The sequence below is a fragment of the Juglans microcarpa x Juglans regia genome, chromosome 1S (genome assembly GCF_004785595.1).
Source record: "Juglans microcarpa x Juglans regia isolate MS1-56 chromosome 1S, Jm3101_v1.0, whole genome shotgun sequence".
Lineage (NCBI taxonomy): Eukaryota > Viridiplantae > Streptophyta > Magnoliopsida > Fagales > Juglandaceae > Juglans > Juglans microcarpa x Juglans regia.
The window spans coordinates 21,425,093-21,440,954 of record NC_054595.1 but is presented as its reverse complement, the minus strand read 5'-3'; the positions used below and the strand labels follow the sequence as shown (position 1 = coordinate 21,440,954).

The 15,862-nt window shown below is 38.3% G+C and overlaps 1 protein-coding gene across 1 annotated transcript; it reads left to right on the top strand.

Annotated features, from left to right (window-relative positions):
* The first annotated feature begins 260 nt into the window (after nt 1-260).
* Nucleotides 261-14,172, top strand: LOC121244393 (geranylgeranyl transferase type-2 subunit beta 1-like). The gene is made up of 9 exons (XM_041142460.1): nt 261-314; nt 6,381-6,531; nt 6,808-6,933; nt 7,106-7,180; nt 12,524-12,630; nt 12,697-12,701; nt 13,615-13,771; nt 13,854-13,952; nt 14,089-14,172. The coding sequence occupies exons 1-9, from the start codon at nt 261-263 to the stop codon at nt 14,170-14,172; spliced, it is 858 nt and encodes a 285-aa protein (XP_040998394.1).
* The last annotated feature ends 1,690 nt before the right edge of the window (nt 14,173-15,862 follow it).

The window sequence follows — 15,862 nt, the reverse complement described above, 5'->3', positions numbered from 1 at the left end:
CTTTTTAATGCAATATTTATCACTTGAAGATTTTACCTTTGAAAGTAAAAGTTCCAGATCGCTTATATTTGTTGTCAATTCTAGTGCTTTAACAGTCAATTTGAATGTATAAGTAATGGTTTGAGTGGTTTTGTATGAGACAAGAACAGATAAAAAACCCAACTCTACATTTTTCAAGAGATGTTAAGTTTCTAATAACTTATACATTCTTAATGTTTCCAACTGCAAATTCCTAGATTGATGTGCTTAGTAATTGGCAGATGGGGGAGCTTGCAACTGAGAAGCATGTCCAATACATTTTGTCAGTTGAAAAGGTATCTTCTCACGAAGCAGAAAATGAATGCAAGGAAAAGAAGCATGAAGACACTGCACAAGTACACCACAGCATGCAGAGAACACCATGCAACAAGCAAGTTGATGAAAAGCACAATGCAGCAGATGAAAATTGTAAAGCACTAGCATAGAAAAGTAAAACAGCAAAAGGAAAGCATGGCACGACAGGTCAACCTTAAAGGCTGCACTGATTACACACAAAAGCAAATAAAGTGATGAAAAGCAATATGAAAGAAACTGACTGCAGTAGATTTCTTGTAATACAGTAGAAAATAAAAAGTTAACTTTAGGACTCTTCCTTTTGAATCCTTTGTTTTTTCCTTCTGTAATGTGTATATATATATATATATGTAGCAGAACCGTGTATCAACTTAACTTAAGGAAATGAGAATCTGTTTTTCTCCATATTGAAAATTCATTTCAAGTTCTTGTTATTCTTGTTTCATTTTTAACATGGTATCAAAGCAGGCTATTTGTCCTGCTGTGTTTGCTTAAATCTGCAAACAAATTTAATCTCTTAAGCCATGACATCTTCCTCTTCCTCTTCTCCTGTTTCCATTGTTGAGGACCCAAGTAGTCCATTCTTCCTACATCACAGTGACAATGCCAATATTGTCATTGTGTCACCCCCATTAACTGGCTGGAATTATATATCTTGGAGCAGGTCATTTCTGCTCTCCATCTCAATTAAAAACAAACTGGGCTTCCTTGATGGCACCATTGACACTCCTGAGTTGTCAGATCCCTCATATGTGTCATGACTGACATGCAACAACATTTTTTTGGCTTGGATCCTAAATTCTATTTCAAAGGATATTAGTTCTAATGTATTTTTCATGACCTCAGCCAAGCAAGTTTGGGACAAACTCAAAGAAAGATTTGCTTAAACTGATGAAGCTCGAATTTATCACCTCCAACACAAGCTCAATAGCATTGTTCAAGGGCACCTCTCTGTAAGTGATTACTTCACACAACTTAATGCTATTTGGGAAGAATTACACAGTTACAGACCACTTCCTTGCTGTTCTTGTGGAAAGTGCACTTGTGATCAATGTTTTGAATACCGTACCGGACGCCGTACCGGTCAAGGCACTGGAACGAAATATTTCGATACCGTTACCGTTTCGGGATAGCATTTCGGGATAACGTTTCGGGATAGTCGATATATAAATAAATTATATATATAAATATATATAAAAATTATATTCCAAAATAATAGTCTATATATAAATAAATTATATATAAATACATATATATAAATTATAAATAGTCTAGTCTGAATTGGGGGCTAAAAGATATGCTTGTAGTTTGAAAAAATGAAAAAAAAAAAACACAGGTCGAAATTTAGGCCGGTACAGGTTGGTACAGGCTGAAATTGAGGCCGGTACCGACGAGTACGGCCGGTATTTTAGCCGGTACGAAACGGGTATAGTACTTGTACCGGCCGGACGGCCTGTACGAAAAATTTCGACCGTACCGTCCGGTACGGTACGAAATTTAAAACTGTGCTTGTGATGCTTTAAAAACTGTTGGTGAGGTCCAACAAGGAGATTATGTTTTTAAGTTTTTAATGGGCTTAAATGATAGCTATGATTCTATGAGGCGGCGAATCATTTTACTAAGTCCCTTACCCTCATTAGACAAGACCTTTTCACTGATTTTGCAAGAAGAAAGACAAAGGCAGGCTAGAAATACAGCACTACCCATCTCAGAGTCTTCTACTCTTTTAGCCTACCAAAATCTTCCAAAGAAAAGGAAAAAATCAGACCTGATTTGTCACCATTGTGGTAAGGTTGGACACAGGAAGGATAAGTGCTATAAATTAGTAGGATTCCCACCAAATTTTAAATTTACAAAAACTAAATTTGGAAGTAATCCTACTGCATCATATTCTACAAATCAAGTTGCTGCACAGGTTGTCTCATCACCTCAGGAAGTACTTGTTCCAGCTGCTTCTCAGTTGAATCTTTCTCAGGCACAAGCACAACATCTCATGGCTCTTGTCAATGCTCAATTTCCTCAGCTAAACATGGGACAAGCCAAACCAATTCTGCCTACTCCTGCTTCTGCCAAACCAGACACTACTGAAACTAGCTCTTCAAACACACCCTACTCAAACTTAGCAGGTAATTATCACTGCCTCACCACTCTCTCATTACCTGTTAAACAATTCCATTCCATAAACTACTGCAAACACAACTCACCTTCTCAAAATGAACAATCTGATGTTTATAACACACCATGGATCAAGGATACAGGAGCCACTGATCACATGGTGTGCTCCACCTCATTTTTTGACAAACCCTCTCCTTGCATACAAGCCTTTGTGCAACTCCCTAATGGTACAAAGGCTCAAGTTACACACATAGGAACAGTCAAACTTTCACAATCATTAATCCTGACTGATGTCCTATGTGTACCCTCGTTTACTTTTAATTTGATCTCAGTCAGTAAGCTCACTCAGAAACCAAATATATGCTTATTTTTCTCAAATAATTTGTGCTTCATTCAGGCCCTCTCTTCATGGATGACGATTGGACTTGCTAAAGTCCATGCTGGCCTATATTACCTGCTGCATCGTCCTCATGACAGCAACATCAACCCTCCTTCAAATCTCTCAAATCAAACTCGAGTCAATCAAGCTGCCACACAACAAGATTTTGATCTATGACACTTTAGATTAGGTCATTTATCTTCACAAAGGATGAGTTTAATTTAATCTCATATTCCTAATGTAAAGTCCAAGGATCATTCTCATTGCAAAATCTGTCATTTGGCCAAGCAAAGACATCTTTCTTTTCCTTCAAGTGTATCATGTAGTTCACTCCCTTTTGACTTAATACACTGTGATATATGGGGACCATATTCTCAAGCCTCACTTCAAGGTTTTCATTACTTTCTAACTATTGTGGATGACTTTTCTAGAGTGACTTGGATTTTCCTGATGAAACTAAAATCATATACAAGATCCATTTTACAATCATTTTTCCAACTCATAGACACTCAATTCAATAAGAAAGTAAAGAAAATCAGGACTGACAATGGTCTTGAGTTTGATATGGCTAACTTTTATAAAGATCATGGCATTGTCCACCAAAAGTCTTGTATGTATACCCCTAAACAAAATGGTGTTGTTGAGAGGAAACACCAACATATTTTAAATGTGGCCCGAGCTCTTCTCTTCCAAGCTGCATTACCCACTCAATTCTGGGGAGATGCAGTCCTAACAGCTGCATACATTATCAACAGAATACCCACACCTCTTCTTTCAAATAAATCTCCCTATGAAGTACTCTTTTCCTCACCACCTTCATATTCTCACCTTAGAGTCTTTGGATGCTTGAGTTATGCTAGCACTAACAAGCACCACAGAACTAAGTTTGAGCCACGTGCTAAACCCTGCATTTTTCTAGGATACCCTGCAAATGTCAAGGGTTATAAGCTTTATGACATGGAAACTCATTCCACATTCAGTTCCAAAAATGTCATATTTCATGAATCTGTCTTCCCATTCCAATCTCCTACCTTCATTCCTCCTTTCTCATTCCCTCAAAATCTGGTACTCTCACCTGCACTACCAGATGACACATTCTCACCCATTTCCATGTCACAACTTGTCCCAACAGATGACTCACCTCCACCTAATCACATGACACAATCCATCTCACAATCTGAAACACCTCAGCCCCTTACCTCCCTTGATTCACCTCCTCCTTCACCCCAACAACATGAGCTGCCTATCACCCCATCCCTTCGAAGATCCACCAGAGAAAGACATCAACCTGCATATCTCCATCAATATCACTGTCAAACAGCAGCCTCCACATCCCCTTCAACTCTTCACCCACTCCACCATCACTTGACCTACAAACACCTCTCCTCATCCCACCAGTCTTTTTCTGCTTCCCTTTCATTATTTTCTGAACCATCCTCCTATAGTGAAGCTGTTAAATTCAAGCATTGGCAGGATGCCATAAGCACTGAACTCAGTGCCTTAGAAGAGAACAACACTTGGACTGTTACTTCTCTTCCTCCTAACAAAGCAGCAATTGGTTGCAAATATGTCTTCAAAGTCAAGCTCCAATCTGATGGCTCACTTGAAAGACACAAAGCAAGGCTTGTAGCAAAGGGATACACTCAAAGGGAAGGTTTTGATTTCCAAGAAACCTTCAGTCCAGTGGCCAAGCTCACCACAGTTCGAGTATTTCTTGCCTTGGCCTCCATACAAAACTGGTTTTTATCTCAAATGGATGTTCACAATGCCTTTTTCCATGGGGATCTTGATGAGGAAATTTATATGGATCTACCGCCTGGTTACCACATTCACAGAGAGCAGCTTGAGGGGGAGAAACTGGTATGCAAGCTGAATAAGTCCATCTATGGACTTAAACAAGCATCAAGGCAATGGTTTTCGAAATTCTCCGATTCACTCACTGCCATTGGTTTTAGTCAATCCAAATCTGACTACTCTTTATTCACCAAAGGGAATAAAAAAGGAGCCTTCACAGCACTCTTAGTCTATGTGGATGACATCATAATAGGAGGCAATTCTCAAAAGGAACTTGATCTGCTCAAAGCTCACCTCTATGGAAAATTCAAAATCAAGGAACTTGGACCCCTCAAATACTTTCTAGGACTAGAGGTTGCAAGATCATCAGCTGGAATAAATGTTTGTCAAAGGAAGTACACCCTCAAAATATTGAAAGACTCAGGGTTACTTGGCACCAAACCTATCTCCACACCTATGAAGTTAAATCACAAATTGAGTCATACCACAGATGAGATCCTACAAGACCCTACAATCTATAGAAGACTCATTGGAAGGCTCATCTATCTGACCATTACCAGGCCAGACATTACATATGTAGTAAATGTGCTGAGCCAGTTTATGGACAGACCATCACAAGCTCACCTACATTCAGCTTATAGCGTCCTCAGGTATCTAAAAGGTTCTATAGGCCAGGGCATTTTTCTGTCATCAAAATCATCTCTACACTTGAAAGCCTATAGTGATTCTGATTGGGCTGCTTGTCTTGAAACTAGGAGATCAGTCACAGGTTTTTGTATTTTTATTGGGGACTCATTGGTAAGTTGGAAATCAAAGAAACAAGTGACTATTCTAGATCCTCAGCAGAAGCATAATATAGAGCATTAGCCTCTACAAGTTGTGAAATTGTTTGGCTCCTTGGTCTGCTAAAGGAACTCAGCATTGACCATACACAACCTACTCTTTTGCTCTGTGATAACCAAGCAGCCATCCATATCATAAAGAACCCTATCTTCCATGAGAAAACTAAACATATAGAACTGGATTGCCATTTTGTTAGAGAAAAGGTTTTGGCAGGAGTCATCACACCTATCCACGTTGCCTCAAAATTTCAACTAGCAGACATCTTCACTAAGGCCTTGACAGTTTCTTTTTTCAGTTCTTATTGTCCAAGATGGGAATACTCAATATCTATGCCCATCTTGAGAGGGAGTCTCACGAAGCAGAAAATGAATGCAAGGAAAAGAAGCATGAAGACACTGCACAAGTACACCACAGCATGCAGAGAACACCATGCAACAAGCAAGTTGATGAAAAGCACAATGCAGTAGATGAAAAGTGTAAAGCACTAGCACAGAAAAGTAAAACAACAAAAGGAAAGCATGGCATGACAGGTCAACCTTAAAGGCTGCACTGATTACACACAAAAGCAAATAAAGTGATGAAAAACAATATCAAAGAAACTGACTGCAGCAGATTTCTTGTAAAACAGTAGAAAATAAAAAGTTAACTTTAGGACTCTTCCTTTCGGATCCTTTGGTTTTTCCTTCTGTAATGTGTATATATATATATATATATATATGTAGCAGAACCGTGTATCAACTTAACTTAAGGAAATGAGAATCTGTTTTTCTCCATATTGAAAATTCATTTCAAGTTCTTGTTATTCTTGTTTCATTTTTAACATATCTCTCGTTTATGTACCTTTTTTATGTTACCTAAGTACATCTTCAGCTACTGACATGATTCTGTTGTCATTTATACCAAAAATGCACTCAAGAGGAAAGATGACTTTATATCTGTTGCAATGGAATATCTGAGAATGAATGGGGCATACTGGGGATTGACCACTCTAGATCTTCTAGGGAAGCTTGATGCTGTAGATGTGGATGAGGTTGTCTCATGGATCATGAAATGCCAGCACGAATCAGGTTTTCATAGATGCTTACTTTTCTTACTTCATCAAATGCATTGTCAAGTTGCATTCTGCTATGTATATTATGAGTGAAAAACTGTTGGGTGATGCCTCCCCACCCCCTCAAACTAGAAAAAAAAAAAAAAAACGTCTCTTTGATGTATTTGATTTTTCGGATGGTTATAACCCAAGACTAAGTAATGATTTACATTACAAATAAATAAAAATAAAAGAAAGAAATATGGAGATGACTATAGTAATGGGGTAGATGATAATACATTCGGTTTTGCAGGTGGGTTTGGTGGTAACATTGGGCATGACCCTCACATACTGTATACTCTAAGCGCTGGATTTTCTGATAAATTCTTTCCACATGATATCATATCAAACAATACTTTTTTTTTTCTCAAAATTTGCTGTAGCTACAATTATTACAACGATTGCAATTTTTTCTACATTCAGGTATCCAAGCCAGTTAATTCAAGCTAGTTAACTTCTAGTCTAAAGTTGTGTATCATGTTGACATTCCATGTTGGGTGTTGTAAAATGGCATGTATCTTCGTTTTCTTCGTGCTAAATATTTAATTCAGATATTGCTGGATTGCAAAATGAAGATGGATCATTTTCAGGGGATGAATGGGGTGAAGTTGATACACGGTATTCTTTCCATTGCTGCTTTATTATTTGCCATCTCATGGTTTTGGATGGTAGCATCTTTGGTTGAATATGTTGTTGATAGGTAAGAACACTCGTTGCTCTGCTCAAGGTTCAGAACCGACCCTTTTCTCAATTCACAGTATTGAGAATACCAAACACTAGTTTGCAAACTAATTCCATCCCCATTCCAAAACGTCACATGTTTCCATATAGGCAACCATTTACAACCTTGGAAACAAGTCTATAATAATGAAAAGCATTAACCAATAGAAGAAAACACCCAATCAAGGAAAAGTCTAATAATAACAAATAAAGTAGTAAATGATAATAAAGATCAAGTCCCACGCATCAAACAACGTAGTCTGCCAACTTGACATTTGGTTTGCTGGTTCTTGTGCTTCTTCTATGTGATATCGTGGACCCTTCAATATTCGTATCATTCGCCCCTCCTGCGAGAATAACCTTGTTCTCAAGGTTGTAGTCTGGAAACTGCTCTTCAATAGTAGAAATAGGCTCCCAGGTAGCATCCTCTTCAGATAATATATTCCAACGAATCAAAGCCTCCCCTATGCGACCACTCGCACTTTGAACCCAACGTTCACCCAAAACAGCATTAGGTTGTAACAATGGTAAGCCATCATCAGCATATGGAGGTAAAGTTGGTTGCACAACCCCATGGTCCCCAATTCAACGCTTCAAGAGAGCAACATGAAAAATAGGATGAATTTTTGCATCAGCAGGCAATTGAAGACGGTAAGCCACATTACCAATCCGTTCAAGAATTTGATATGGGCCAAAGAACTTGCTAGCCAACTTTTGATACGGACGCTTAAGAACAGAATGTTGGTGATACGGCTGTAATTTTAAATAAACCCAGTCTCCTACTGAAAAAACTTCTTCACGTCGACCTTTATCAGCCTGTTGCTTCATTCGATTACGAGTAATTTCCAAGTTAACTTTCAGTTGACGAAGAATACCATCTCAAGAAAGTAGAGTGCTATCAACCTCAGCTACGGCAATAATGCCAGGAACATATGAATTCAAGATGGGTGGTGGGCGACCATATAACGCTTCAAAGGGTGTCATGTGGATGGAACTGTGAAAGGAAGTATTATACGAGAATTCAACCCAAGCAAGATAAGCTTCCCAACGTTTTGGTGTTGCATGGACAAAGCAACAGCGATATTGTTCCAAGCACCGATTGACAACTTTGGTCTGACCGTCGGTCTCAGGATGATAAGCCGAACTAGTGCGCAATGTTGTACCCTGCAATCGGAAGAGTTCTCGCCAAAAATGACTCATGAAAATCTGATCACGATCACAGACTATTGATGTAGGAATACCATGGAGTTTAACAATATTTCTAACAAAAATATCAGCAACATCCCTGACGCTGTAAGGATGGGCAAGAGCAATAAAATGGGCATACTTTATAAGGCAGTCGACGACTACAAAAATAGTATCCTTACCGGCTGACTTGGGAAGATCAACTATAAAATCCATGGACACATCAGTCCATACACCCAAAGGAAGACCCAATGGTTCGAGGAGGCCGACAGGGGAGCGGGTATCATATTTATTACGTTGACAAGAATCACATTGCTGGACATGTAATCGAACATCTTGTTTCATGCCACGCCAATAAAAAAGAAGAGACAAACGTTCATAGGTACGAAGAAGGCCAGCATGCCCGCCCACTTGACTGTCATGAAACTCATGGAGAAGAGATTTCTTAAGAGCTGGAGAGTCAGGTACTAAGATTCGACCTGCACGCATAATACACCCATCCTTCAACACATGGTCTTCTACAGATAATGGATCAACTTTCAACTGCTGCGTAATGGGACCCAAAATTGAATCACGTTCAGTGGCAACCCTTAATGCACGCCAAACTTCCCAAATAGGACCCGATATAGCAGATAATTCAGAATCCCACCCACTACGAGATAATGCATCGGCCACATTATTTTCTCTTCCCGGTTTATAAATAATCTCATAATCAAATCCTAAAAGTTTAGCAATCCATTTTTGTTGCTCAGAAGTAGCGATGCGCTGCTCAAGTAGATAACATAAACTCCGTCGATCAGTGCAAATTTTAAACTTCCTTCCCAACAAGTATGGTCTCCATAACTTAACTGCCTCCAAAATAGCCAACATTTCTTTTTCATACGTAGACCATGTCTTTTTTGCAAGACCAATTGCCTTGCTAAGAAAAGCAATCGGTTTCCCCTTCTGAGAGAGCACCACGCCTACACCCAATCTAGAAGCATCTGTTTCAATTAGAAATTCTTCCAAAAAATTAGGAAGTGCCAAAACTAGTGTAGAAGTCATAGCACTTTTCAAATTGTGGAAAACATCTTCGGCTTCATCAGTCCATGTGACCTGCCCCTTTTTAAGCAATTGAGTTAATGGTTGAGCAATAAGACCATAATGGCGCACAAACTTGCAATAATATCCAGTGAGGCCAAGAAAACCCCATAGTGCAGTAACTATTTTTGGTCGTGGCCAATGAGTCATAGCTTCTATTTTTTGCTGATCAACTCTCACCCCCTTCGTGGTAATAATATGTCCAAGGTACTCCACTTTGTTTTGGCCAAAAATACATTTTGAAGGCTTTATGTAAAAAGATTGTGCAACCAGTATATCTAATGTAATCCGAAGATGTACAAGGTCGTCCGCCCAAGATTTACTATAAATTACAATATCATAAAAAAAGAGAGAATAAAGCGAGGTAAATGCACCTTAAAAATTGAATTCATAACAGCTTGGAAGGTCGAAGGGTCATTGCACAATCCGAAAGGCATTACCAAATATTCGAAATGGCCATGATGAGTCCGGAACGCCGTTTTGTGAACATCATCGGAATGAACACGAATTTGGTGGTAGCCCGCTCGTAAGTCAAGTTTGGAAAAATAAGCCGCACCAAACAATTCATCCAACATATCCTCAATGGTCGGAATAGGAAAACGATCATTGATAGTCGCCTCGTTTAAAGCTCGATAATCTGTACAAAATCGCCATGTACAATCCTTTTTTTTTTTACTAACAAAACTGGTGAAGAAAAAGGACTCGTACTCGGACAAATCAAACCGATTGCTAACATTTCCTCAACATGTCGTTCGATCTCATTCTTTTGGAAGTGGGCGTATCGATAAAGGGGTCACATTTACAGGAGTAGATTCATCCTTCAACAAAATACGATGATCATACTCGTGCACGGGGGGCAAGGTTTTTGGTGTCGCCAAAACTTGGGAATACTCTGTTAACAAATGCTTAATTTCATCAGCAACAAGTGGTGTACTAGAGTGTTGAAATGTCAATTCATCCTCAATAGCCATTAAACAAAACATCTCGGCACCCTGTTTCCATTCGTGAAATAAAGAATTAGCATCAACCACCCTAGAAGGCCCAACTGATTCGGCCTTAATGAGATATTGTTGATTGTCCACGACAAATTGCTTTGACTGTTGTGCATAATTATGCCCCACATATCCCAGCCCTTCAAGCCACTGATAACCCAAGACGAGATCCAAACCCCGGATAGGAAGTCCAAATAAAGTAGTTTCAAAATTGAATCCTTGGATTGAAATGGGGACCTTATCAAATCTCGCATGACACTCTAATTTTTCGCCACTAGCAATACGAACACAAAATGGAGTAATAGGAGTAACCACCAGATTTAATCGATTGACCACCGATTGGTTGATAAAATTATGGCTTGAACCACTATCGATCAGCGCATTAAGTTCTTGGTGATGAATCACAGCTCGAACTCGCATGGTACGATTACCCAAACTTCCCAACAGGGCATGCAAAGAAATAAGAGGATCGGTTGGAGAGTCTATAGGCTCCAAGTCTTCTTCCTTTGCAGCTTCTAGTGCCATCGGAACTTCAGCCTCAATCAAACATGTCTGAGCTTGACACTTATGACCAGGGGTGAATTTTTCATCACAATTAAAACAGAGATTTTTCTCACGCTTCAATCGCATCTCCTCAAATGATAATCGCTTCATTGTCGAAACTGGTAGAGGCTTTATATGAACGGGTGCAGAATTGGGAGTAGTTAAAGTGGTAGACCCCGTAGTACGATTGGTGGAACAAGAATTGCCTGCAGCTCTTTTAGTTTGTTGCAACTTCTCATCTTGACGTTTGGCCAAATCAATGGCTCTTTGTAAACTCTTTGGTCTAAACATACGCACCTCAACTGCAATTTCATCCTTCAACCCCCTATAAAAGCACCAAGTAGGGCTTTCTTTGGCCACCCCGTCACCCGGTTAGCCAACTTTTCAAATTCTTGCAAATAAGCCCGAAAAGAACCAGTTTGTGAAATCTTACTAAGTGCTTCGTCATAATCTTCAAAATCTGTTGGTCCAAAACGACGAAGGATTCCTTTTTCAAACTGATGCCACGAAATGGTCTTTCCATGGTAGGAGCGGTTGTACCATTGCCACCATTGATTTGCCTCACCTTCTAAGTGAAAGGAAGCTAATACCACCTTCTTCTTACCTTGAATCTCCTGAGTAGAAAAATACTATTTCGCGCAATCGAGCCAAACAGTGGGGTCTTCACCTGTAAATCGTGGAAAATCAAGTTTCACCCGAGAATGCAATCGTAAGGTAGGATTCTTCTCTTTCTCCCTGGTGTTATCACCTTTTGAACTTGTGTCGGACGCTTGAGAGGAAAAAGACATTTCACTCTCACCCTCAACAGAATCAACGGGCTCGGAATCCTCTAAACTCGAGGACGACAATCGCGACTTTTTAGGAGACTTAATTATGGGAAGAACCCTTACGATGACGATGTTCATCCCGACTTGATGAACGAGTATTGGATTTAGCCAACTCCTGAAGAATGGACTGATTAGTTACACTCATTTCTTGCATAGTGCGAAGGAAATCGGAAACAGCTCCTTCAAGTTGCTCCAAAAGAGCCTTGTTGGTTTTTACTTGATCACCCATTGACAGCGGAAGGGAATGAATCGTAGTGTCTCTTATACCAATTGATAGGTAAGAACACTCGTTGCTCTGCTCACGGTGCAGAACCGACCCTTTTCTCAATTCACGGTATTGAGAATACCAAACACTAGTTTGCAAACTGATTCCATCCCCATTCCAAAACGTCACATGGTTCCATATAGGCGACCATTTACAACCTCAAAAACAAGTCCATAATAATGAAAAACATTAACCAATAGAAGAAAACACCCAATCAAGGAAAAGTCTAATAATAACAAATAAAGTAGTAAATGATAATAAAGATCAAGTCCCACGCATCAAACAACGTAGTCTGCCAACTTGACATTTAGTTTGCTGGTTCTTGTGCTTCTTCTACGTGATATCATGGACCCTTCAATATTCGTATCAGTTGTCCCTCAATATTACATCATTTGAATAAAATCAATGTGGAGAAGGCAGTGGGATACATCGTCGGTTGCAAAAATTTGGATGGTGGAAAATATGTTAGACATTTAACTTAACAGTCTAATTATGAAGTTTTCTATTTGACTTGTACATTATAAATCAAGTGTGTGTTTTACTTCCATTGTCTTCTTTATTTCTTTGTTAATTGTTATCTTTATCTGGTGAAAAATATGTTCAGGTTTTGCATCTGATAAAAAATGCATTGAGCTTTTTCTCAGAAGTCTTGCTCATTTCTTAGATTCAACTGTTGTCTATCAACTGTGAATTTTGCAATTTGCCTCTTGGTTGACCAAACCTCCATGTTAGATAGAAGCTCCCCACCTCCCTCCCATTTCTTTTGTTTCTCTCAATACATTGAAGTGGAGGTTGCTTAGGCTTGCATTCAGCAAATGAGTTGAGTAACAGGCCTGCTCAAGCTCACTTGTTTATCTCATATGCAACGTTGAGCAAGCTGCTTCTTGAGCTGGGTCCTAGTTGAGCTTGACTGGTTCAACTTTTCAAGAGTAAAAATTAAGTCTTATTCTTAAGTTACCTGAGTGCTCCCTACCAAGCTAATATTGTATGAAGTTTGAGTAGCTTTGTTTGTTTTGTAGCCTTTTTCCGTTTTCCTTGTGAAGTGCCTAACTTTTCGCTAATGTTAGAAATTTGCGAGTCACTCAAAATGCTTGAAGCACTTCATGCCATTTTACAAAATGGGAAATCTTAAGCTATTTGAACTAGTAAGTTGATTTAACAGTGTTGAATATAAATCAATTCAAGGTGAATCTGATTATTAGTGGTAGATATTAGTGTTCACCTACAGAATTAATATTTGAAGAACCATCTATCAAAAAAATATTTGAACAATTACGCCCTTGTGTGATCTGGATATCAAATTTCGACCTGAAAATATTGCTTTTGGTTGTCTGCATGTTGAACCCAACAGTTACATTCACAAACTCTGTGATATAGTTTCTCAAGATCCTGTGAACAATTTATGCCTTTTTAGTTCTCTCCATGTCAAATCTAGACTTGGAATCTAGTGAAAATCTTATGTCCTCCGCAGTTTTCTGTTGTGTGGGTGCACTTGCTATAACGGGATCATTGCATCATATTGACAAGGACCTTCTTGGGTGGTGGTTATGCAAGCGGCAAGTTAAAGCAAGGGGTCTTAATGGCCGTCCTGAGAAACTTCCTGATGTAGGTGTATATAGAAACTTGAGACTTGGTCTTCCACTCCATGTTTGCAGTCTTCCTCACTAATTTTGTTACATCACTTCAGGTTTGCTACTCATGGTGGGTTCTTTCTAGCTTGATCATGATAGACAGGGTTCATTGGATCAGCAAGGAAAAGCTTGTTAAGTTCATCTTAGACTGCCAGGTCTGAACGAGCTACTCTGTAGATTCAGATTATTCTTATTACAAATTCTGGGGTGCTGATCCTGTATTTTAGTTATGCATTGTTAGTTTGAAGGATTTTAAATTTCTCTAAGATGTTGTAGTTTTCAAAATCTAAGGATACAGAAAATGGGGGTAGTTCTGATAGGCCAGATGATGCTGTGGATGTCTATCACACCTACTTTGGAGTGGCTGGTAATTAATAAATTCCTCATTCGATTAGGTGCATGCATGCGTTTGTTTTCCAATCAACAATATATAATAGATGCTACATAAACTGGTGTTTGCAGGGCAAATTAAGTAGCTATGGCTATGCATCTAGAGAAAGCTAGATCAGATATAAAGAAGGTGAGACAAATTAAAGCTTCTTATTTGCATTAATATTGTAATTAAGCCTTTATTACATCTCCCGCTATGGCTATATATGAATCGAAAATGCAAAACAGAACAAAAAACAAAAAAGGAGAAGGTTTTTTACAAGCGACCCAGAATGTTAAACGATATACTATCACAACAACGGACTATGATATGTAGATGTTGGATCTTCTATTATCAACATTACTTGTCACCCACTCCGAGAGTGCTCTTCACGCTGTCTACTGCGGCCTGAGCCATGTGTTTCATCTGTTCTCCTTTCTGAAACCAAGCAAATATACAACGTCAAAATATGGCCTAGCTCCACAAATACTACATTAATTGTCTTCGATCTTCTTCTTCTTCTTCTTCTTACATTTTGAAATACTACGTCATATACGCACCAATGTTTGTCTCTTATATGTATGTATGACACACACACACACACACATATAAACTCAACTGAAAGTCTTACTTATAACCTCCCTCATGTTAGGCAGCATCTATATATATATATATATATGGAAAACAAAACTTTCGACCCCAAGTCACCAAACAAAAACCTTGTGGTAAGTAACTGTGAGTAGCATCGTCCTTCGATCGGATGTATATTGCGGTTTCACGGGGCAACTCTTAAAACACGCATATATGGCGTTCAAAGCTCAAACTCTTTTTTATTTTTTATTTTGGAATATATTCGTTCTCGAATTAATATAGGCAATATACAACGACGAAATTTGATATTTTTATTATTATTTGGGAAAAGAATGAGATTTTCGGTGTGAAAATTTAAAAACGCTGTTCTCTCATGAACAAAACATCTACAGTTACTTTAAGTTAGTGCTCGTCCAAGAAAGTGGCACCTATATATAATCGACAACTATCTTCTCCTAGTAAGAGTTATGAATAATCAGCCACTTCATGAGCTTGAATTTCATTAATTGCTGCTCCAATTGGAAGGCTTTGTTACTATATATATATGGGTTGATTAATTTGTGGATCTTAGTTATTAATGTGTTTCAATTTTTTTTCTTATATATATATATATATATATATATATTATTATATATAGTTATTATGCTACCATTGATAACACATATAACGTGTCATTCCCGGGAACAATTGTCAAAAAACTTTGAATTACGTCTTAATTAAATTCTTGTTAAAAAAAAAAAAAAACTATATATAATAAATGTTCAAAATAAACTAACAAAAACGCAACATATATATATATATAGGAAAATAACAAAACAACTCTTAATTAACAACTTTAGACTAATCAATTACAAATTCAGATGAGAATTAATGGGACAATAATATAAGTAAATAAATTATAAAATTCAAATAAAAAAATTATAAATTAAGTACTCTCGTTTTAACTTTTAGCATTTTAGTTTTTCCCCGGCCGTGTGAACAAACATTTCATTAAAAATTAAAATCATTCAGGTATGGCAGAGCTAGCCCCGCCTGTGTCATGTCTTTTTGTAATGCATAGCCGAAAAAATAAGTCGAAAGTTGAGTACTGTTCTGAAGAATGTT